Source organism: Pogonomyrmex barbatus, unplaced genomic scaffold (assembly GCF_055798465.1).
Source record: "Pogonomyrmex barbatus isolate J1 unplaced genomic scaffold, ASM5579846v1 scaffold1, whole genome shotgun sequence".
Taxonomy (NCBI): Eukaryota; Metazoa; Arthropoda; class Insecta; order Hymenoptera; family Formicidae; genus Pogonomyrmex; species Pogonomyrmex barbatus.
This window is the reverse complement of record NW_028297098.1, coordinates 20,224,419-20,247,403: the sequence shown is the minus strand read 5'-3', so window position 1 is coordinate 20,247,403 and position 22,985 is coordinate 20,224,419. Positions and strand designations below refer to the sequence as shown.

Here is a 22,985-nt window from a genome sequence, read left to right as displayed (position 1 = left end):
AAGTATTGTATGGGATAAATCTCGTGTTGATAAGTAAAGAATGTTGAGATGTAATAATTTCTTTTTTATTAGAAAAAAAAGAAGATATGTAATGACAAGTTTGAGTCAAAGTCAGTTTGTTTTATTTATTACATGTCAATTATTTTTCTTATTGAAAGAGGGATATGTATATCGAATTTGATTATAATATGATAATTATAAACCGAGTAATTAAACACGCAGACCTGAAGTAAAAACAAAACAGAAAAAGAAGTAAACAAAACGCTTATTAATTAATTAAGAAATCGAAAACGAAGAAATCCCAATAACTAGATAAGTTAGAGGAGATGGAGCTGGAACCGCCATCTAACGACTTCGGCACTGGACGACATCGGTTGTAAAATAGAGCGCGCCGGAGTAGCGGCATGAAGTACGGCAACGCATCCGTCGTTCCGCCACTAATAACGGGTGACGCTACTCCTCCGTCGCTCCGCGAGCCGTCGCACGGCGATTGCGCGCGCAATGAATCAGACCGCGCCAGTGTCGTGTATTCCTGCGGGGAAGATGTCGAAGGCGAAAAAGGTGCTGGACGAAGCCCGGGAGATCCAGAATCCCGAGCTGGATCTCGCCGACAAGGGTATCGCGACGTTCGAGGAGATGCCGGGATTGCGTGAGTGTCTCATCCGCCGCTCGTCCGTCGCGCGCGCGTCCACCGAGGATCGCCAAATTAGGCAACTTGTCGCCCGCGGCTGCTCCCTCGCTCGTCATCCGCGACATGGCCATCCGCGCGGATCACGTGGGCGGGTCGGCGCATGCGCGTGTTCCCTTTAAATTTGACACTTCGCGTCTGACGCGGAGTAACGCGGTGAAACGCTTAGAGAGCGATCACGCAAATTTTAAAAGTTGATACAATACAGTATTAATTTATGAAAAAGCGTAGAATTCTTTTTAAGATTGAGAAAATAATGAAGGGAGCGATATATAACTTTCTGCAAAATGATTTCGAAATATATAATAGAATGTGTCTTGTGCTCTTGTGTGTCATAATAAATTTCTTTCAGATTTTCTCGAATTTCGTATCAGTATTTATCAATTTTGTTTAAATCTAAAGCTAAAAATTACAAATATATAACCATCAAATAGCTAATTTTATATGTTAATCTATGCACTAAATTTAATATTTATGCGATGCAATTTCTATTTTAGAATTGCAATTAAAAATCTCTAAAAATTATAGATATTACTATAGAAATTATAGGATTAAGTTTGATGCAAAAATTAACTTAGTTAATAATTCATAGAATCCTTTCTTATAATTTTAATTTTGAATTCGTAGTCATACACACAACACAGATAGTGACTTAAACAATTTTTAGAAATTGATTTTTGCGATAAAGAGGAAACATTTTTAGAATTTGGTTCTCTGAATATTAAATTATGTTATTTTTAAAAATTACTTATCCAAAATTAAAATCCGCGAGCAAAAGTATTTTTTAAAGTTTGTGAAATATAATATTATACGACGAACAAAATTATAGGATTATGAATCGTAAATATGATACAATATTAAATTCTCAGTATCAAATTAAAAATGAACTTAAGAATGTTTCCGTGTGTTTCAGTGAATATGATTAACGTAACGAGGCTGACACTAAGCCATAATAAAATTCAAGGTGAGATTATCACAAACTCAATCACAATTGTATTATTCGATAATTCAATCGACATATCATCACGACAATTGCGGTTTTTAATACAGCGGTGCCACCGGGTCTCGCCAATCTAGTCAATCTTGAGATATTGAATCTCTTCAACAATCACATCACCGAGCTGCCCATATCTCTCTCGCAAATGCCAAAATTGAGGATCCTGAATGTAGGGTCAGTAATTTTATAGGACGTGTCACGTGTATCTTTATCCCCGTTTCTTCACTGAAAAATTTATCAGAGCGTTTAACTTCCGACAGGATGAACCGATTAGACGTGCTTCCTCGCGGTTTCGGTGCGTTTCCGGTTCTCGAGGTGTTGGACTTGACGTACAACAATCTCAACGAAAAGAACCTACCCGGAAACTTCTTCATGATGGGTCAGTTACGGTTGTTAGATCGCTTAATGCGCTTCTCCGCAAAAATCGCTATACGTTAATTTGTTCTTTCTTTAGAAACTCTAAGAGCGCTCTACCTCGCTGACAACGATTTCGAATATCTGCCGCCTGAAATCGGCCAGTTAAAAAATCTCCAAATTGTAAGAAGATTTCTCTTTGATTTTATAACTTTACGAAAAAAAATTATTCGTTTCTCGATAATAGTCTTTCAATCAAAATATTTCAGCTCGTACTGAGGGAGAATGATTTGATCGAATTACCGAAAGAGATTGGCGAACTGACACGCCTTAGAGAGCTGCATATTCAAGGAAATCGTTTGACAGTGTTACCTCCGGAAATAGGTAGATAGAATATTACTACACTTTATATGTATACATAAAATCATCATAGTAACTGGATAGAACGTGTGCTGTATAATTGATATTACAGGAAATCTAGATCTGGTGAGTAACAAAGCGGTGTTTCGAATGGAATTCAATCCGTGGGTTACTCCGATTGGCGACCAGCTGCAAGTGGGCATATCTCACGTCATGGATTACATTCGCTCGGAAACGTATCGATAGTAGGTGTTTATGTCGCCAACACGGCATTTTTTGAAAAAAATTGAATATATTTTGAAGAATAATAATTTTTGGAATGATCGTTTCATCTGAATTCTCGAGGTGCTCTCTCACACACACACACACACACACACACACACACACACACACACACACTTCTAACGCTTGAATTGGAACACTAATACATTATAATTGATTGAGAGAAATCTTGATAACAAGTACAAGTTTTGCCACTGTTACTTTTTTCAGTGTTTACAATCGACATCAAAGTGCCAAAGGTCCGCCACCTGCCATTGAGAACGATAAGAGCAAGAAGATCTCTCGTGCTCGTTGACGTGAACTTATTTCCACATAATCCCGACCAAATATATATTTCTGCCTAATCTCGTACAGAGATTATTTTTATAAGCCATATACTGCCAATACTCATTTGTTTATGCTAATTAACGAATCCAAGAACTAAATAATGCCTTTTAGAAATAGGATCAATAACGATAAGAGACGATAGTATTAACAATATTGTTATATATTTTCAATTGTCTATTCATTTAATATACATATGCATATACATATTGTTTTCTAATCCAAAAAAAACATATATATAAAAATTTTATCTCAATCTTTTGCGTATTTTTTATTAGATGAAATATTGATATAATTGTTAATCTTAATTAGCGAATTTAACTATTAAGTAACAAGTTGTTAAAAAAATATTTCTTTTTATAGAAATCGCAATAAAATATTGAGTATGTTGATTAGCAATTCAACATATTAAATATCTCTCAACTCGGATAATAAAAATACATTTTATATATGTATAGGAAATCAAGAATATCTAACTTTGAGATCTTTTTGCAATACAGTATTAATAGTATTTTGCAATAAAAATATTCTAATTGGGAATATGGCTTATTATTAGTTTTTTACATTGATTTCTACTGTTTCCCTGGACAACAAGAAAGAAAGTCGCAAAACAACGAAACAAATTGTCTTGTCATCAATCCATGTCAAATATTTCCGGTGTCAGTACTCGTTTATCCCACCTTTCTATCGCAAACTAACGAGTTTTTAAAATGGTAAATATAAAAAAATACAGCTACAATTATCCATAAAAAAGCTTACATTATCTATATTTTTTCATATAATAAAATATCAAATTATTTAGGATCGATAAGCATTATTGCAACCTTGATTGAAAGATGTTAGGAATCATAAATTTAAAATAAAAAAATATGAATTAAAATGAGAAATTTATTAATTTACAATTTTGTAACGGTAAGGGATATAGATTTATTATGACACATTGATTAATCGAAACCAATAGCGCGAAGTACTTTCGGTCCACATCGGCCAAGGTGGCGTACAGATAGGCAATGCTTGTTGGGAGCTGTATTGTTTGGAACACGGCATACAACCTGATGGCATGCTGCCACCGCAGACCTGTACAAGCGATGATGGTTTCCAAACCTTCTTCAGTGAAACGGGTGGTGGAAAATATGTACCCAGGGCTGTTTTCATCGACCTCGAACCGACGGTGATAGGTGAGCTCATTTTGTAATAGCGATCATTTGTAACAAGATATCGATATCGCTGCTTCGTTTTCGCTCTTTAGACGAGGTGCGCACGGGAACATACTATCAGCTATTCCATCCTGAGCAATTGATCTCTGGCAAGGAAGATGCCGCGAATAATTACGCGCGCGGCTATTATACCTTGGGCAGGGAAATCGTCGACCTTGTGTTGGACAGAATTCGCAAGATAGCCGAGATGTGTGGCGGTCTTCAGGGTTTCCTCATCTTCCACGCGTCCGGTGGTGGTACTGGATCCGGTTTCACAAGTCTGCTGATGGACCGGCTGTCCATGGACTACGGCAAGAAAGCAAAAATGGAGTTCGCCGTATACCCGTCGCCGCAGATCTCCACAGCAGTCGTCGAACCCTACAACGCGATCCTGATGACCCACACCACACTGGAGAATTCCGATTGTGCGTTCCTTGTGGACAACGAAGCGATCTACGATATTTGCCGGCGTAATCTCGACATCGAGCGACCTACCTACACGAATCTGAATCGGCTAATCGGCCAAATAGTCTCCGCGATCACGGCCTCGTTGAGGTTCGACGGCGCCCTCAACGTCGACCTCACCGAGTTCCAGACGAATCTCGTGCCCTATCCCAGGATACATTTCCCTCTAGTGACCTACGCGCCTATCGTATCTGTTGAAAAAGCCTATCACGAACAGCTCACTGTGATGGAACTCACTTCGGCCTGCTTCGAGCCGTCCATGCAGATGGTCAAATGTGACCCGCGAAGAGGCAAATACATGGCTTGCTGCTTACTATACAGAGGCGACGTAGTACCAAAAGATGTTAATGCTTCCATCGCGATTATCAAAACTAAGAGGACGATACAGTTCGTCGATTGGTGTCCGACAGGCTTTAAGGTTCTTTTTAACATCTTTTTATGCGAGCAAGGATTTTAATTCACAACTTAATTTATAAATAGTGGATTACACTTCCTGCGTTGTACCATTAATTTGTAGATGAAAGAAATTATTTTTATTTTAATGAACTGAATTTATTAATATTAATAAAATGATATTTACAAAGCAAAGACAAAAAATAGATTATAAACTATAATCACCGAATTGATGAAAAAAAAAAACTAACTACACGTGATTGCTGAAACATGCTCAATAAATGATAAAAGAAATTTCTGGACAAATTGTGATTTATAAATTATTTATACTTATTTATATCTCTACTTTAAAATATTTTAGAGATTGTAATCAAATTTTTAACATTAATTTTCACGTTTTATCGCTTTGATTTAAATATGACAGATTGGAATCAATTACCAACCACCAACCGTGGTGCCAGGTGGTGATCTGGCAAAGGTGCAGAGAGCTATGGTTATGTTGGCGAACACTACAGCGATTTCGGAAGCATGGAGCCGAATGAATCGAAAATTCGATCTTATGTTCAGCAAACGAGCTTTCGTTCATTGGTAAATTACATTGATTTTTATCCTACAAGATTAAACTTGCTGATCATGTTTTTATTCAAGAATTGTAATGCGTTGTCAGGTATCTCGGCGAGAATATGGACGAGAGCGTATTTAACGAAGCCAGAGAGGATTTAGCTGCATTAGAGAAGGATTATCACGAAGTCGGTATGGATTCCTTGGATATTGGTGGCGAGGAAGAAGTTTGATCGCTTTTAAATAACTCGCAATAACAATGGCGTGCATCAAGAACGCACGTACTTTGGTGGGATAAACATTTCTCTTTTTTTTTTTATGTTTATTCGGTCGCACCGTTTTTCTAGGATTTTTACATCGTTTTGTTATCCCTTGTACATATTTGTATATATTGTTTTTATTTTAGACACGAGTTTTTATTTTAGATACGAGTTTTTATTTTAGATACGAGTTTTTATTTTAGACACGAGTTTATACACATCTTTGTGATACAATAAAAAAATACTGAAATATATTCACTCCGTGATATCTTTGTGTGGGGAACTCGAGAGAATTCTCAACAGGGAGAGAATTGAAAAAGGAAAATGAAAGACAGAACACCACTCGTACATATAGGCTTTTTTTATTGTGTGAAACAGCACACGGCTGCGCGAATTATATTACATATGTATAAATTTCCGTCGATATTTTTACATTACGGTCGAAGAAACTCTCGCATCGCGTGTAAAATTCTTGTTTTTATTTCTTTCCTCAGGCGTAGTAAAATGTGGTGTAAAAATCGCTCTGTACTTGTGCGTGTTACGCTGATACGTGAGAAACTTAAGATATTGCAAAGAGACAAAGGGGAAAAAATGTATTCTCTCGCGGGCATACTAAGCTCTGTGGATAATGCCGAATTAAATAGTTAGTCGTATAATCGTACAAAATAAAAACGATAATAAAACGAAATAGAAACATGGATTGACGATTGAGACGCTGACGAGAAGTTGACGACAGAATAACATGATAACTAATCACACTGATCATAACGATAACGATGATAATAATTATAAACATTTGTCGTAATTATAATCAAGCGTGTCTCTTAGTCTATCTCTCTATCCTCATTCTATCGCCGCGTCGTCAACGATATTTTGGAACAGTTCTTTATCGTCATATCGTATCAATAGAATAATAATAGTCTCGTTATATTTTTTTAAATAGAATCTTAGACGCGCCGTTGTTGGCAGACGCGTGTAATAATTTGCATCTCTTCATATCTATAAAATTTTTCGATCTCTCTATCTCCCTGTATCTATCTATCTTCCTTTTCCATTTACTTAGAGAAAAAAAGAAAAATTTTTTACCCCATTCTTTTCATCATACTTTTTGGATTGGCAGACTAAGTTTGCCGCTCGCTGGACTAGAGATTTTCACTACCGCTTTATTGCGTATCCATTATCATATACTCGAGGGGAAAGATCCTCCTCCTTCTCCTTCTCCTCTTCCTTCTCCTTCTCCTCTTCCTTCTCACTTCTCTCATATTCGATAAAAATTAGCTCTTTAAAAAGGTCAAACACAACGTTCCCCTTGGCTCAAAAAATGTTTCGTCATTTCAAATTTATTTTCGATTATGGAAAATTTTTTCTTCTCTTAGACAGGTAAATCACAAAATAAAACACGGATTTTTTTTGTTAATATTAACTAGCAAGGCTAAATTCATCCTTGTTTATAAATCAAAAGACATGAATCAACAATTTTTGAATAATTTTTTTTTCCGAAAAATTTGGTTACAAATATGTAACGAAACACGCTGGACGTAAAAGACATAGATTAACAAGAATTTCCAAGTCCGAAGATCAATGAAATTAATGCCATACCGTGGTCTTGATTCTTTTCATTAAAAAGTTCAAAAGTTGACACAAGTCAAAGGTAAAGCCAGTATTCGTGGCAATATTCGGAACGAATCTAAATTCTTAATAATTTCAAGCTCCGTCGACTTAGAAAGGTATTAAAAAAGGCTTCGCTGTGAGTTGCAATCTTCCAAGTTGACACAGTACTTCGCTGCGTTTTGTAGGAATCACCACATAAAAGCCAAAGTTTCTTATTGATCGTCAGATAATTGATCCATGTATTAACAATATCCATATCATGAAACAGCGAATGTTCGAACGCCGCGACATTAACAAAACGAGTAGCTTGATTGAAGGCGATTGCCTACGCCATTGTTTTGCCTACACGCGCGTGTCCGTTACAATATCGCGAAGACCTGGTTATGAGGAAATAGGCGAAATGTTAAGATCTTTGGTAAAACCCCGCCTAACAATTGGTGATGATCATGGACGCTCAAGCGTTTTCATTCAAAATGGAAATAATCAAGGATGAACAATATAGGCTTCGAGTCCGTCATGTCCTTATCATTATATGACAAGGAAACGAGACAACGAGATTTCTTTCCATCATCTTAAAAGGAGATTCAGGAACGATTCAGCCATATGTCCTAGGCGATCGGAAAGTTCGTATTACGTAATCACACGGTCCATTAAATAATAATCACACTACGAGATAGTGACTATGTTAATTCACCAATCATCACTATAATCGGCAAAACATAAAAATAATAGCGCGGTCGTGACAAACGAAACTACTCGCGAGTAATTAAAGACAGTTACAATAAACGAACAAATAATAATAATATAATTAATAATAGCGATAGTATATTAATAATTAATAATAATAATAATAATAATGATGATGATGATAATCAATAATAATAATAATTAAAGATTGGAAGAGTAGTACGGCAGTAAATAGTAATAGTACTAGTAGAATAGTAATAGTGATAGTTTAGAGCGGTAGTAGAGTAATTGGTAATGGTATAGTAAAGATTATGTCGTTTGTGAAAATATCTAGGATCGATTTCTTTTGTCGATGATGCAATCGCACAATTCGCATTCTATGATTCACACTTGCTCACAATACAGACTGGCAGACAGAATATCGATATACAAGCAAACTCGAGCAACTACAGGTTTTAATCGCTCTTATTCTCTCTCTCTCTCTCCTTCTCTCTCTTTCTCTCTTTCATTTGTTCGTATCCGCAGCAATTCATCTTCGCGTTCTCGCTCGATTGATATTGGTGGCAGTGATCGCGATTTCGAAAGCACCTATGCTTCCTTTGTGCATAATACGATGGTCCACCTATCAACGCGTTAATTGACCCAGCGACGCGATCACGCTGACGTGTCGCAAACTGCCTAAATATTATAATGTTGAACCTTCAGTTCAGCGCAACTCTGCTTTGCAATCCTCGAGAAAATTCCACGGGAAACATTTTATTCTTCGACTATTATTATTTTGTTTTACTTGCCGGAACGTGCCTCGCGTTTCAATAGAAAAAGAGATACGGCAGTGTGAAGACGGCAAGTTCCGCTTCGATTTTTGCTTTCGTTTGTTCGTTCGTTCCGGCAGCCGCGCGAGACGGGCGAGAAGTGCAACGGCGATGAAGCGCGGCGGATTCGACGCGGAAGGAAATCAAGACGACGGAAGCACGGTGATGGACGATGGCGGTGGCAACAACGACGCTGGGAACCGGGAAGATATCCGCGCTCTATCTATCTCTCCCTCTCTCTCGCAATGAACTGTTCAAGACCGATAGATGCGGATAACATCGCGGATCGGCGCCCGGCAAAGTGGACAGTGACCGCCTCCTTTACCGCGCCATTGCTGAATCGCGCAGGTATAGCACATGCACATGTGACCACACATGTAGAGTACGCTATCGATGCTGCGCTCGTAACAGATGGAACATTCGCTTGGTTGACCGGTTAGCGTCGGTTGCAAACCCTCGCTCCATTGCTGCAGGTGGGACGAAGCCGCACGCGATGATGTCAAAGTGCCATCCAGACTCTGGTAAGTCACCGGATCGACGTACGTTGACGAACCAGTGCTGGCCATCGTTCCGGTTAATGGCGGCGAGGATTGTCTAGAGGATCCAGGATGTGGGACTGGCGCGGGAACAGCTGCCGCCGCAGAGAGGTGCACCGATTGTGCCGGTGGATTCCTGTGCGTCGCGGAGGCATAGATCGGTTGAGGCGTGGGCGGTGGTGGCGTCGAATAACCGGCCTGAGGCGGTAGATTCACAACGAGCACGGTTCCACCACCTACCGGTTTAAATTGGACCATCTCGGAGAATCTAGACAGTTCCGTAGCGGCGTTGCTATGATTCGAATGCTGTTGCTGCTGCTGTTGTTGCTGAATGACATTGGCGGGCGAGGGATTGCTCTGACGTTGCCGAGGCGGCGAAGTCGGTCTGCTGGCCAACATTCTTACACGTTGAGTACTCCCATAAGCATCCACAAATGCCCACAATTGAAGGCTCTGATCGACATGCATGACAACATTGGGTGGACCACCGTTCTTGCTCATCTGCACCTCGCCGTAGTGCGTAACTGTGAAGGCGATTTCATCACCGGGCTGGGGACTCGATGCCACGTCCTTGGAAACCACCCAATACTCCGGGCGATCTAGCAGCAGATCGCTGTCATCCGGCAGGTCTTCCGGCGTGAGCCGCGCCGGATCGCATGAGGTCAAACCCAAAGCAAGGGCGCCAACATACATTGGTTCCGTCGAGAGAATCTGCACGACCAGTCGCTCACCCAGCAGCAACGGCCGACCCGTGAACGCGTAGCCGTGACAGAACTCCGTATCCGTGCGCGTCGCCACGCACTGCTGATTGCTGAAGCGGATGTTCCTGCCCCGAGTGCTGCGAAGAAAGAAAACGAGGAAGCGATTAGCCTCGGCGGCGCTCGCTCGTTTAATGAACGGAGGTCTTGGGAAACCATGAAAAGCGGACGACGAATTAGTTCTATGCGGCTGAACGACGCAGCGAATCGTTGTGCGCTAGCCAGTATGACGCTTCCATTGTAAATCGATGACTTTCAACTTTCGCATTATTTTCTCAAAGGAACTACCACGTCAAGTAACGCGAAACTCTGCTAATTTGATCAGACGACTCTAATTAGAAAGCGTGGTTACGCAAGTTGACGTTTCAAAGCAAACAACTTTTGATCCTGAACAATCTAGATAATTCGACTGACTGAAACTAACTGAACCAAGATGACTGAAACAACCGATGAGTGTAAGAAGTTATTCCGCGTTGCGTATTAAACCAAACTGAAATCGCGCGAGAACTGAAAACGCAAAAGTAGATGATCCAGCATGCTCGATACTTACGAGTGGAAGGGCAAAGGTGTGAAGATGACGCCGGGGGGTTGAAACCTGAGTCCGGGTAACTCCACGTCGGGCTCGTGATGAATCGACATGCTTTGCATAGACGGCAGGATGATCCTTTCGACATCCCGTCCAGCATTGCTGGCGTCGTCCATGGCCGAGTGCCTACTGTGTTGCGCATTGTCCTCGTTGCTGTGTTCAGCACCTCTTCGTATGTTATTGAAGTGCTGACGATTCGGATCGACGAATTCGATTGCCGTGCTATTGCCGTAAACGTCAATGATCGCCCAGAGCGGGCCTCGAGTCTCGACACCGCTGAAGAAGAGACCCTTCTCTTCACCGTTGACGCCAAAGTGCACATCGCCGGCCGACGTGACATAATAGAAGAGCACGGTATCTCTTTCTGCAAACCTCTCGGCAAGCGCCTTGGCCCAATAGCCTGGCTTGTTCGTCAGATCCGGACACGCGTACCTTGGCAAACCGCTTCGGAGATTGATCGGATCGTTGCTGGTGAAACCGAAGCGGATGACGCCGCTCCAATTGTCGGAAATCTCCAGAAACTTGACACAAACCTACCGTTTCAAAAAAAAAAAAAGGAATCATGTAGAATACAGTTACGGTCTGTACGAGGAAAAGGAAAGACTCCGCCTTGCGAAACAGGCGGTACAGGCACCGCTTGTAAGTTAACCAAAAACGGAGTTTTATCCAGGACATCCTCAAAAATTAATTGCGTTCGATTACGTCCGTCCCACGCGTCATTATAATTTTACGACTATTCCTAAAGATACTCCACGTGGAAACCAAAAACACGTCTAAACACCTAATGCGACGCCCACTTGTATCAACGACTTTCGAGATCCTCCCGCATTCATGGAGAATCTCGAAAGATCCGATCGGCGGGCTCGTTGAGGATTACTTGAATCATTCAACGCGGCCATACAACGCGATCTATTCGTGTTACCTAACTAACTACAGACGAACACGCGATAAGTCCGTTGTACGCAGGCATCGCCGAGGGGCACGTAACTCCAACCTGGACGATATGCAAAACAACGACCTACGCAAAAAGCCCACTGCTCTCGTGGTCGTGGTGGCGGTTCGTTTTAATATCCCGAGGAATGCGAACGGCGGTATCTCGAGCGTAACGAGAGTTATCGGTTTCCCACAATCGGCGCGGGCGCCGGCTAGGTTGATGTGATTTAAAAGCCATCGCGGCGATTAAGCGGTTCACCTTTTCGCCTACTCGCACGGGCCTGGCGCTAAAAGTGACGCCCTTGCAAAAGCTCTCATGCCTCCGGGCGATCGTACCGCCGTTGCACAGCCTGATGTTGTCACCGTGCACGTGGTGAAACGTCAACGGCGGCAGGTTGTTGGTACCCGCGCTCGAGGACCTGGGCGCTGCAACAAAAAATCGTTAACCATCAATAACGACGTCTGTCGATTTGTAAGTTAGTATATTATTTCAGAAGATTTATCGTGTGCTTCGAGTTCAGTGTGTTTCGCAGATATGTCGTTGCGTCAATCAATATTAGCATCGCTGGAATGTGCGAGAGAGGATAGGCGTTATTTATGTAACACGCGTAAATAAACATAAATGATATCTTTTCTCTCAAAGCTGCGGCGATAGAAAAATCGAGAGAAAGATCCGTTTTTAAGATTGGCTTGGATTTAACTTCTTTCAGTATACTTGAAAAATTTATAAATAAGATATAAGCTTATAGAGAGGAAATTTATAGATGTGTTCAATTATTGCAAACACATTTCTTACAAGATGTAGCTATAGATGTAGCTTCGATATCGATATATATTTTTTTCAGAAGTCGTAACATGTTACAAACTCGAAGATTTATACGGAAATAAGATACAGGACATTTAATTTATATTTATGAAAATATAACGATTTTTTTTATTCGATATAAAAGCTAGCTTATCGCGTCATCTGAGAATCACTTCGACCTTTCGGCCGATTGTTTCATAGGCGTGTAGGCGTTGGCTGCGAACTCGCGAAGAATTTCTCATTTTCTCGAGGCGCGATGAAAGAACTCGAGGTAGCGTTACCGAAAGAAATAGGCCGTCGACGTCTCTAACATGGTTGGGAAATTCACTCAAAGTAAGGTAGCCACTTCGCGTGAGGAACAAAGGAGTTCTTCAGCGCGACGTACGGAAAAGAAGGAGAAATTCGATCAGGAAACTCGAATGCAAAAGCACCTCTCGTCGAAGTCTGTCGAGCGTTTCCACTTCGGTATTTCATAATGCAGACTCGCCGATCTGGAATGTAGGGATATAGCCAGGATATTTTCAGGCGATCGGTGAAAGATCGAGTCACGTCAGCTGGCACCACCATAAAGAAAGGAGAGGATCAATCAAGAATCCAATATCTCGTTTTGAAATAATCAGTCACTTAATTTCGATTAGATAGACACGCGAAGATCTTTGAAAGAGAGAGAGAGAACGTCGAGCATTATAATTGATTTATCACTATTGTAGTAATTTGTAGACACTTTGATCGGTCACTTGTAGCGACCTACGACCGATAGTATTTAATAAACATAATCACTGATAAATCAAGTAGTTTAAATAAACCTTGAAGAAATCTTTAGATGAAACACACCGAGTCTTTGTTCTGCGTTTGAAAGTAAACCGGGAGTGCCGCGCCAAGCCGACCGGCGCTCGCGAAAGCCTCGTTCTTACTGACTATCGATATGCCGAGGCGCGTAGCCGATATTGTACGTGCGCCGGAAACCGCACGTTTCCCACCGGAAGCGGCCCCCAAGAGCGGACGTCAAGTATTGAAGTACACCGGACGATCCGCTTTCTCCGCAAAACGGATGCAGCCCGGAAACCGCCGTTACGATAATATACGAGGGAGGGAGTAGATTGACACCTCGGCGACTTTTCTCACCGTGAACTTGCCATGCTTCCTCTGTAAAGTAAAATAAAAATACGAAAGAGAAAAAAGGTGTGAGTTTCTTCAGAATACCGGTGAATTAATAAGAATATATCCGTTGCGTTAATAGATCGCAAAGTGCTTCGTTCTCGGAATCATTCAATTTCAAGCTAGAATCGCAAAGACGTAAATGGAATGATAAAAAAATGATTATTAAGACTTTTAGCTCGCTTCATTTTATATTTTTACTTTGCCTATATATTTTTTTCTTATGACAAAGGTATCTCTATGGTATCTAAACAATCTATTCTTACGAAAACATCAAACTCATCCTTCAGTTAGAAGACATAAAAAGTCGGACTAACGGCGATTAATCCGCTAATGAATCAAAATCAAGTGGCGGCGGATCGTCGTCATCGACGAGATTGGCTGAATAATCTGCAGGTGAAAAACCAGTACCGGTAAAAATCGCGGGCCGTTCGGTTTCTCACGCTCCCGGTAAAGCGCGCGTATTAGGAAACGCGTTTGCGCTAATTGTAATTTCTAATTTTTTCCCCCTCCAACGGCGGGCGAGAGAGGAAAACGGAACAGTCGCGCTTTTTTCCCCCTCTCTTTCTCTCGCTCACCGTTACAGCGTGTGCAACGATGTAAAAAGCAAATGCACGGGGTTTCCAGGATTTTACGGGAGCTGGATCGTTACGAGACGCCGAGGTCATAACGAATCGCAAACGGGGCGATTGCGTGCCACGTCGCTACTCCGATCGTCCTCCATTCCTCTCGCATCTTTCTCTCGTTTTCTTGCGCAGTTTTCGGCCGGTCACCCGAAAGAAATTGCCCGCTGTGAGGCAACGTTGCGAAATCCGCAACTGCCCGGATAAAGTTCGTTCCTGGAACCGGCGTATCATCCTGGTTGATCATCGCGGTTACAAATACGTTTTATTGTACCTCGGTTATTAAAAAAAAAAAATCTGGATCTACAAGTTAAGTGATAATATTCATCTAAATGTTATTCGGGTACATGCAACAGCGATCTCTATGGCTAAGCGTCTATCTTAATCCTTGAACCAAATTATCGGTTTTCTGAGACTGATAATTACGCAATGAAGAAATAAATAGACATCTATTTTTATATAAGCTATAAAGTTTCTTCTTTGTCGTTACAAGACTTGGGCAACCGTGATACTGACAAGATCATAACCGCCGATTGAGATTGAACAAGGAACACGAGGTGGAAACTCGCATGGTCTTTGAAAGACTTCGCGACCATGATTTTCAATCACGAGGGAAAGCAGGTGAAGCGCATCGCGCCGAAAGTCCAATTTACACGGATTGGTGAAGCGTCGTTGTTCAGTCACGATTAGTCACGGCAAGAACGTGATTCGCCGACGCATCTCTGTCAGTTAGAAACGCCCGGTCGATTCACCGTGGGAATGTTATGACGTATACCGTTGCATCTTGGCGTTCTTGTTGGCCTCGGCGCGTACCAAACCATGACTCCATTTACCCCTCTCGCGATACACCGCTTATTCGCCACCACCGCGGTGACTTCGCCGCAAGCGTTGTTCGCGGGAACAGCTGAACTTGAGCATCATCGTGAAGGCAACTGTTTCAATCCTTTGCGAAATGGAGCCTCCTCGCTTGCTCGTTCATTCGCGACATCCTCGCTACTTCCAGATCAAAAGTCTTCTGCTCTTCCGAGTAATTTTTAGAAAAAATCGGAAAAGAGCTATCCTATATTCGACCCTCCTTATTAGACTCTCCTCGCGAATCTTCGATAAGAAGATCTCCTCTAAGGTCAACGGTGTCCGAGGGTTGACGCGCGGGTTGCTTTTAGCGGTGGCAGGGATTGATCGCGACCGCGAAATACAGCGCCTGAACAGTTATGCGAACATTCGCTGAGTAATCGCCGATTCAACCGTCATGATCATCATTATGAACGCGACGCGCGCGCGTCTTTCTTTTCCCCTCCGGGGACGACCGGGCGCCGGGGACGATCGATCGGCGTTCTCCACGCAAATCGCGCGAGTCAGCGAGAATCTCTCTCCGGTAGTAATTGGTCTATGCCCCCGCCTATGCCGCCATTCGCCGGCGTATCTCGTGGGAAACCCGTGGCACACATTTGCGCGGAAGTGCACCTCGTAGACTGCAAGACTGTCGGCGAATCTCGGCGCGATGAGTCGTCGCGATGCTGCGTCGGCTCGCGTCTACCGCGGGACCGTGTTTAATTAAAATCTCGTTTCTAGCCCGACCATGATGCGACGTCGCCAGCAGCGAAATAACAGATGTTGGTAGCGCGAGGGTAGCGCGAGAAAATTGGAGGTAAAACAACGGCAGGTAAATCACAGGGTGTCCGCGTCGCGGTTTGGGAAAGAACCCGGCATACATCTGCAAATGTGACAAATTAATTTTACGCCGGCAGAAACTTCGCATTCCATCTGCAACCGGGGGAAGGGAATGAAGTGTGTGGGATTGGGAATGAAGTATTAAATTAGTTCAGTCTGATTATTTCCGCTTGATCGATCCCCTTTCCCTCCGTTCCCTGCGCTGCGCGCGACCGACGATTTGCGTCATTTCTATTTTAAACGTATGTCTCTTGAATGTTTCTCTTGCATGTTACATTTTACTTGCAGTCAAGTCTGTGACATTTAAGAAACTTCACGACGCGCTCGGCGTCATCGAAATCATTCTAATTGACCCATGACTGCGTTATCGTGTCGAGGTGAAAGTAATCGGTGCGGGAGAACAGAACGTATGCGCTCTCGCAAACACGCGCGAGGTCGCCACGGCGGTGATGTGAACGCGATGCACTTTGCGTGATGTAAATAAACGAAGCCTTGACCGAGCTTCATCCTCCCTCCCCGCCATGGCTCATTCACTACAATCAAATCTATTCCTGCATCGGCCACTATCAAACCGTCTAAGAAAGAAATGTGAATGCACTGCCGTGCAGCCTGATAAACAGCCATAATCGAGCTATAATCTTGGCGTGCCTCAGCTTCGTTCAGGTTCGACGAACCGCGGCGCAAAACGACGACTCCGCGGATTTTGATCGACTAAACAACGACCAGAAGATCGACCAAGCGCGCAACAGCCTTTTAACACCAACATCTACATTTACAGACTACCTATCAGTCATTGATCTGTGAGATATTAATACTCACTAAAGTCTAACATAGGAAAGTACAATTAATATCAATTATTATTATTATTATTAGTAAAATATAATTAAAAAACTTAGTGGCTCGTCTGCTTTGCTTGATGTTCGAATAACACTGAAGCCATGCTAAAACCGGTACCGTTCACGCGACCTCGGAAGAATCAACGCGAGAAGGAAAAAAAGGACAGGAAGGAAGGAAGGAACGTGAGATGCGCAACAGGCTGTGGCCGTCAGAGTCGCGTGCGCCTGTTGCCTACCTTAAGGACGAGGGGTTACAGACCGCTCCGATAAGGTACTCGAGGTACTGTTAAGCAGTACGCCGAGGAAGCCAGTGGTAATTTTCTCCGCGTGCGCTCTCTCTCGTAGCAGGAGGGGCCTTGTTCCCACGCCCGGTGCCGTGATCTTTGCCGAGCTACCTAGTCCTAGGAGACGATCTCCCTCTCTCTTTCTCCACGGAGGAACTGCGCGTCCTTTCCCCTACCCAGACCGAATCCCCTCTTGCTCTTTTCTTCCCCTCCCTCCCCCCCCCCCTCTCTCTCTCTCTCTCTCTCTCTCTTTCTCTAGCGTTCTTTCCGTTTTGCGTTCCACTATCGTATGCGTTACGTAAGGTGGTAATGTGCGAGTCTCTCGTCATACTGAAATAATAATAACGCGTACACACAGCCCGAGGCGAGAGCAAGAGAAGAAAGAGGGAGGGAAAGCGCGGGGAAGGTGAGCGAGATGGAAAAGTAGCCGTCCACGCGGAGAAGGTAGCTCTCGGATGGCGCGCGTGGTTAACGTAATTACGGAGAACAGCTCGCGTGCGCGTAATGCACCACGCGGTAAACAATCGGTACATTAAGCTACTATCCACACGCGATTTGAAGTCGCGATTAGGAGCGGATAAGTAACGGGGCGGCGTGGGTCGTCGAACTCGACTCGAGTCCCCCTAATCGCCCGCGATCGCGATTTGCGCCGCGGGGCGATGAAGATAAGGGTCTATCATGTAGATCGCGATATGAATTACGCGACGACGTTACGTGGTACGTCCGTGCGATTAGATCGATCTGGCACAATAGCGCCGTATCGCGGTCAACGTCATTGGATTAATGATCGTGTACGATTCTTTCACAATTACGCGCAAGGTTTTAGCGCCTGCCATTTGCCATTTGCAGTTCAGTTTCGTAATAAAACGACGGAAGAATGTACGTGTCGTTTCTCATAGTAATATCTGGAATTGGGCTCGCGTCATGGGCGGAATAAAGATCAGCCTCCGAGGAAGAAACGCGTACGCAGGTATGCGGCTATATATGTATAGCTGAGTTGATGGAAGAACGCCCGAGATCTTTATCCGAGAGAGCTCTCCGTCTCCCTCGACGCAACCTCGGTGACCCCCTTTTCGGCGACCTGCGAACATCCACGATAACCGCTCGAATCTTCCTGGTGCTATTAATTCTCGACTTTCTTAGCCGGTAACGGCGGTGACACGAAGCATGACTCATCCACTTCGATTTTTCGCGTTATTAACGAATTTTTATGAAAGCGAATCTCGCGATCTCGAAATGAAACAAAGCCACTTCGGCACAAACGCGATCGGGATATTCTAAGCTCCTTAAACTTGGGGGGTGTAACGAAATCCCACGACGACAAGTGTATATTCCCATCGCGGCGCTTTTAACGCGACCACCACGGCCCATCTACGAACAATCGGATTAACGAAGTTAAACGAGAGGGGGGGTGGCCACAAGATACCTCCTCCTTTCGTTCACCCTTCTGCAACTGGGGACACGCCGCATCTGTCGCGCTTCGCACGTGCGGGATCGCCGCGAGCGACTTATTCGCGGGGGTGTAAAGAAAGGGAAAACAGCGGAAACCAGGCCGGTTCTCTCATGTCCCTCGTGAACAGGCATGAGATTAACGGTTTCGATCACACTCGAACGATTTTACATGGGCGATCGTGGGGTCCGAGTCGCAATCTTTAATCCTACGATCGACAAACCATGACGTAACTTCTGGAATTTCTGTTAGTTTAAGTGTAGAAAAAAAAGAAATAAATATCGTGATAATATCGATGTGAACTGTAACTTTAAATAATATTAAAAGAAATTAGTTCCAGTGTAATCTTTACCGTCCGAGCCGCGATGTATTCGATGTATACTGTAATGCGGGAATTAACAAGATCCAATTTAGATGCGCGCGAATCTAACGTAGCGTGGTGAATCGATTACGATTAATAAGCGAGGCAGAGTAAGAAAGAGAGAAAGAGAGCGCGGGAGGGGGGGAGAGGCGCAGGCGGTGCGAGCGATCAAGGGAAACGTCGGGATGAGCGCGATGAGAAAGAGAAATAAGTACATTGGATAATTCAGGGTTGCGTTAGAGCCGCGGTCGTTGCCTACATGGCGTGCTTGTTTTTAATTAGATAGAAAGTCCGCGGGAGTATATGGTATTTCGCGAGATGTAATTGTACTTAACGGTTTTGGGCGTGCTTACTCGCGCGCACGCGTAGAATAAACTCACGATGAAGTCTCGCGGATAAAAAGAACGACGTGACGTCAAGAGCGGCGACTCGAACGTCGGCGGTCGTTGCCGTTGTTACCGTTGGTATCGTCGATCCAGTTGCGATTCTAAGCGAACGACGAAGTTGAAATTAGATTTTTCTTGCGCCACGCAGTTAATATACGAGAAGGAGAAAAAGGAGGTCCCGAGGCGGTCCCGATTGTATCATCGGGTCGGTCCACAACATCGTCGCGCGCGATGACTCACGAAGACGTAGGGCCGCGTTAATGAAATTTCACTTCCTCGTACGACAAAGAAACGCGTGTTTCGCACTCGTCATTAACCAATGTCGTGTCCCGCGTGCTAATTTCGAGCACAAACCAGCTAGGGAAGCGTTCCTTCAAGTGAATAGGCTGGAGAAACGCAACGGTCAGATAACCGGTGCTGACATAAGCCTGTCGGTAATTTCGAAGAATTACGAACGACTAACCAAGAAGCCTAAATGATTCAGTCGCGATACGTAATCATCATGTCTGATTTAATACTCTGTTAATTATAATCACAATTACGTAATTACACTTTCGCAAATTGGATGATAACAAATATTTTTGATTTTGCTAATTAAGATTTTGCTAATTCGGTATTAATATCGCGTTGTCTTTTCTTGTAAAAATATATATTTTTTATTACGTTTAATTTCTTTGAATTTGTTTTAAATGTCAATTTAAATTTACTTCAGTTTAATGTTAATCAAATATTTATAGTAAACAATGATAGAAATTCTGGAGATTCGGCACTATTGTGAGGCAATTCAGTGATGTGGAAGCAGCTGATTCTTAGCAGGAGAGTTCAGAGGGAGAGATTAAGGGTCAAGGAAAGGAAGATGTGAAGGAGAACGAATACGTTTTTGTACTCACCAAGAACATGTGCCGACAGGCGTAATCGTGCCATTCTGGTGGCCCTATTGATTGTCAATGGTCGCCTCGATCGTTGACAAGACAAAGACATCTCAATCTTAGAGCAAGACAAAGACATCTCCGATCTTGGGATGCAAAACACCGACAATTTTCAGGAATCTATTTTTCACGTAAAGGAAGTTTGCGTAGGAACATACAGTTTTTCTCTGACAAAGGAACTTTCCAATACCAATCGCGAAGTAGGAAGCGAACTGGAGCAGCGAATTAATTGTTAAATATGAGATTTTGAGCTTCTAAGTCATGTAAAATTACAAAGAGATTAAATTATATTAAATAAAAAAAAAGATGATAAGCAATAAGAGAAATAAAATGATATAAAGCAAACGTATATATTTTCCCTCTTTGTTCGCGATTCTAGGAGTAAACGCGTAACAATGAAAATATTAGAATTGATTTAGCGCGAGATTGAGACAAAGAGGATCGGCGTACTCACTCAGATTTCATTGAGACAGTTTAGACGATCGATCGATCCTCTATGCAGGATCTTCATCAACGCCGTTCCAGATTCGATGAAGGGAGGGGTGAAGGGGGAATTGAAAGAAGACGCCGAAGGGTGGGAAGGTGGCACGCGCGCGCGCTTTCACATTGTCTTCCGGATCTCACCCTCCCGATTTTTCCGGATCGGAAGAAAAATGACGAATAAGGAGAGGAGAAAAGAACGGTGAAAGGAAAACACGAGTGGATCTACAAGCCAGGAGTTGTCGGGAAAAGGCGGGCAGTCTGAGCCACGCCACTACAACGACTGGCTTGCAGAAGCAAACTCCCCATCTGCTACGTTGGTTGCTGCCCCGACCAACTCCCCGCTGTCATTATGTATGTCTGTGTGGTCCGTCAATATACGGGTACATACACACATACACACTTACTTCGACAAGCTGTGGCAGCCGGGCATTCGAACAGAAAGGAAGATATATCTGGAAGATCTCACCTTGTGGATGTCGGCGATAAGGCGCTGCCTTATCTGCCGATGTTAGCGAAAGGCGTAACATATATATGATAAGAAATTTTATGTGTTTAGATCAATGTTAAACATAGGGACAATAGTACAAATAACAGGAAACTAAATGGCAAATTAGCGATCAAGTGTGTGCATTGAGTCAGTTTGATGCAGGTAAACATTATAATAATCTATTGCACAGCTATTAAGTCCATAATTAAAATACAAAACTCAACTTTTCTTTTTTTCATCTTTAATTATTTTTCATTTGCATCTCTTTCTTATGCAGTTACAAATATTAATTATCAAGTAGCAGTACAAAGCGCAAATGCACTAATTAATTAAACATAAACAATTAATTAAACATAGGCTATTAAGTTTTCAGCACAACAAGTGCGAGGAGACACGCTCTGACAGTACAAATAATAAATATATACGTTTTTCAAGTTAATGTACGCGAATTTGAATTCTTAGATGGTGCGACACGCAACACGCGCGCGCACACACGTTGCTGTGTATGTCGCAGCTGCAGCTGCTCGCAAGAACGAAACACACGGCTTTGGGGATGGCAATGCATGCCGTAGCAACGGTTGCGCACCACCTGGCCCGACGAAAGCCAGCCAGCATCGGCATTGGCGTAGTTTCTCTCTCTCTCCTTGTCGTCAGCCAAAGAACGAGATTCAAAAAAAGACTGGAGGGGAAAACACAAAAGGACCCTAAATTTTTGGGCATTCCAGCACCCTTCGTTCGCCCTGAAAACCGATCGATGATCCTGAGAAGCCATATCTGGTTTACGCTTGTGCGTATGCACGCTCATAATTCGCTAACGGCGCGAGGAGGAGGGAAGCGACCTATATATTTTTATAGGAAAATAGTCTAAGAACTAAGCGAGCGATGGGAAATGGGACACTTGAATGATCCTGAAGCTTCATGGCTCGGCGATTTTCACGGGACATTAGCATACTGATCGGCTACGTAGGGAATTGTTACTCGATTAGGGGTGACTCGAACAGCGTGTCAAATATTACGGGATTATATATATGCGCCCGGAACATTGATCACTGTTTAGAACTATAATCGCATTTATCAACACAAATCGGAGTAGACAAGACTGATAAGACGATAAAAATTATATTCAATGCGCAGCAAGTAGAATAAAAGCGTCAAGGTAGAAGAATATAAAGCTGCAGAGTCTGGCTGCGTGAATCGAGGGTTGAACCGACTATTACGTGCCTCCTTTTTTTATATAGGATTTCCATGGAGTGCGGGGGTGGCTCCGCGCGACGAAGAGTACTCCCACCATTCCGACCTCGCCGCCACCATACTCGCCCATGGGGTTTGCGCGTGATATCGCAATAGAAGCTCTATCGATCCCGCCAGACTGGCCGTTGTTAGGGGGATGATAGCGATATGCAAAGCTCCGCACGCGCTTTATGCGGCTTCGCGTAAAAGCTCCGAGCAATTTTGCGCGAATTCGCCGACCGAAAACGGGCGAGGAGCCTGAACCCCTAAATATACCGTACGCCAAATTTATTTAAAGCGCCGCTCGCGAAGAGAGAAAATAATAAAAAAAAGGTGCGGTATATTGTATTACACTTTGGTGAGAATGACTCGACAGAAACCAAGCCATTAATGCTCTTACGACGATAAGTTTTACGGTCCATCTGCTCTTAATATCCAGGAGGGAAGCCACCGGATCGTCGTCGGCTTCCCCTCGCGCG

At 43.2% G+C, this 22,985-nt stretch overlaps 3 protein-coding genes across 6 annotated transcripts in view; 2 read left to right on the top strand and 1 right to left on the bottom strand.

Annotated features, from left to right (window-relative positions):
• Nucleotides 1–344: 344 nt before the first annotated feature.
• ics (ras suppressor protein 1) lies at nucleotides 345–3,545 on the top strand. Its single transcript, XM_011635789.3, has 8 exons — nucleotides 345–649; nucleotides 1,602–1,652; nucleotides 1,739–1,859; nucleotides 1,946–2,064; nucleotides 2,140–2,222; nucleotides 2,309–2,423; nucleotides 2,512–2,644; nucleotides 2,892–3,545. The coding sequence occupies exons 1-8, from the start codon at nucleotides 502–504 to the stop codon at nucleotides 2,974–2,976; spliced, it is 855 nt and encodes a 284-aa protein (XP_011634091.1). The 5' UTR covers nucleotides 345–501; the 3' UTR covers nucleotides 2,977–3,545.
• Nucleotides 3,546–3,577: 32 nt separating this feature from the next.
• Nucleotides 3,578–6,134, top strand: LOC105425161 (tubulin alpha-1 chain). Its single transcript, XM_011635788.3, has 5 exons — nucleotides 3,578–3,718; nucleotides 3,967–4,183; nucleotides 4,255–5,084; nucleotides 5,484–5,647; nucleotides 5,727–6,134. The coding sequence occupies exons 1-5, from the start codon at nucleotides 3,716–3,718 to the stop codon at nucleotides 5,851–5,853; spliced, it is 1,341 nt and encodes a 446-aa protein (XP_011634090.1). The 5' UTR covers nucleotides 3,578–3,715; the 3' UTR covers nucleotides 5,854–6,134.
• A 92-nt stretch (nucleotides 6,135–6,226) lies between these two features.
• neur (E3 ubiquitin-protein ligase neur) overlaps nucleotides 6,227–22,985 on the bottom strand; it is a 56,616-nt gene continuing 39,857 nt past the window's right edge. For 3 of the 4 annotated variants that reach the window (XM_089078725.1, XM_011635793.2, XM_011635790.2), the window contains exons 2-4: nucleotides 12,063–12,229; nucleotides 10,835–11,403; nucleotides 6,227–10,364 (exon numbers count right to left, since the gene is read on the bottom strand). In XM_089078725.1, the coding sequence (XP_088934851.1) occupies nucleotides 9,245–10,364; nucleotides 10,835–11,403; nucleotides 12,063–12,229 (1,856 nt within the window). In that variant the 3' untranslated portion in view covers nucleotides 6,227–9,244. Of the gene's footprint in view, nucleotides 10,365–10,834; nucleotides 11,404–12,062; nucleotides 12,230–20,267; nucleotides 21,264–22,985 lie in introns of those variants that run through there. The other variant, XM_011635792.3, reaches the window with a different exon arrangement.

What these genes read in the sequence shown, in the direction of transcription:
- ics (XM_011635789.3), top strand. Translation starts at nt 502, where the DNA reads ATGAATCAGACCGCGCCAGTGTCGTGTATTCCTGCGGGGAAGATGTCG. An exon ending in CGAGGAGATGCCGGGATTGC is followed by an intron (nt 650 to 1,601) that starts GTGAGTGTCTCA and finishes CGTGTGTTTCAG; the next exon opens with TGAATATGATTAACGTAACG. An exon ending in AGTTAAAAAATCTCCAAATT is followed by an intron (nt 2,223 to 2,308) that starts GTAAGAAGATTT and finishes AAAATATTTCAG; the next exon opens with CTCGTACTGAGGGAGAATGA.
- LOC105425161 (XM_011635788.3), top strand. An exon ending in GGTGTCCGACAGGCTTTAAG is followed by an intron (nt 5,085 to 5,483) that starts GTTCTTTTTAAC and finishes TAAATATGACAG; the next exon opens with ATTGGAATCAATTACCAACC. An exon ending in AAACGAGCTTTCGTTCATTG is followed by an intron (nt 5,648 to 5,726) that starts GTAAATTACATT and finishes ATGCGTTGTCAG; the next exon opens with GTATCTCGGCGAGAATATGG.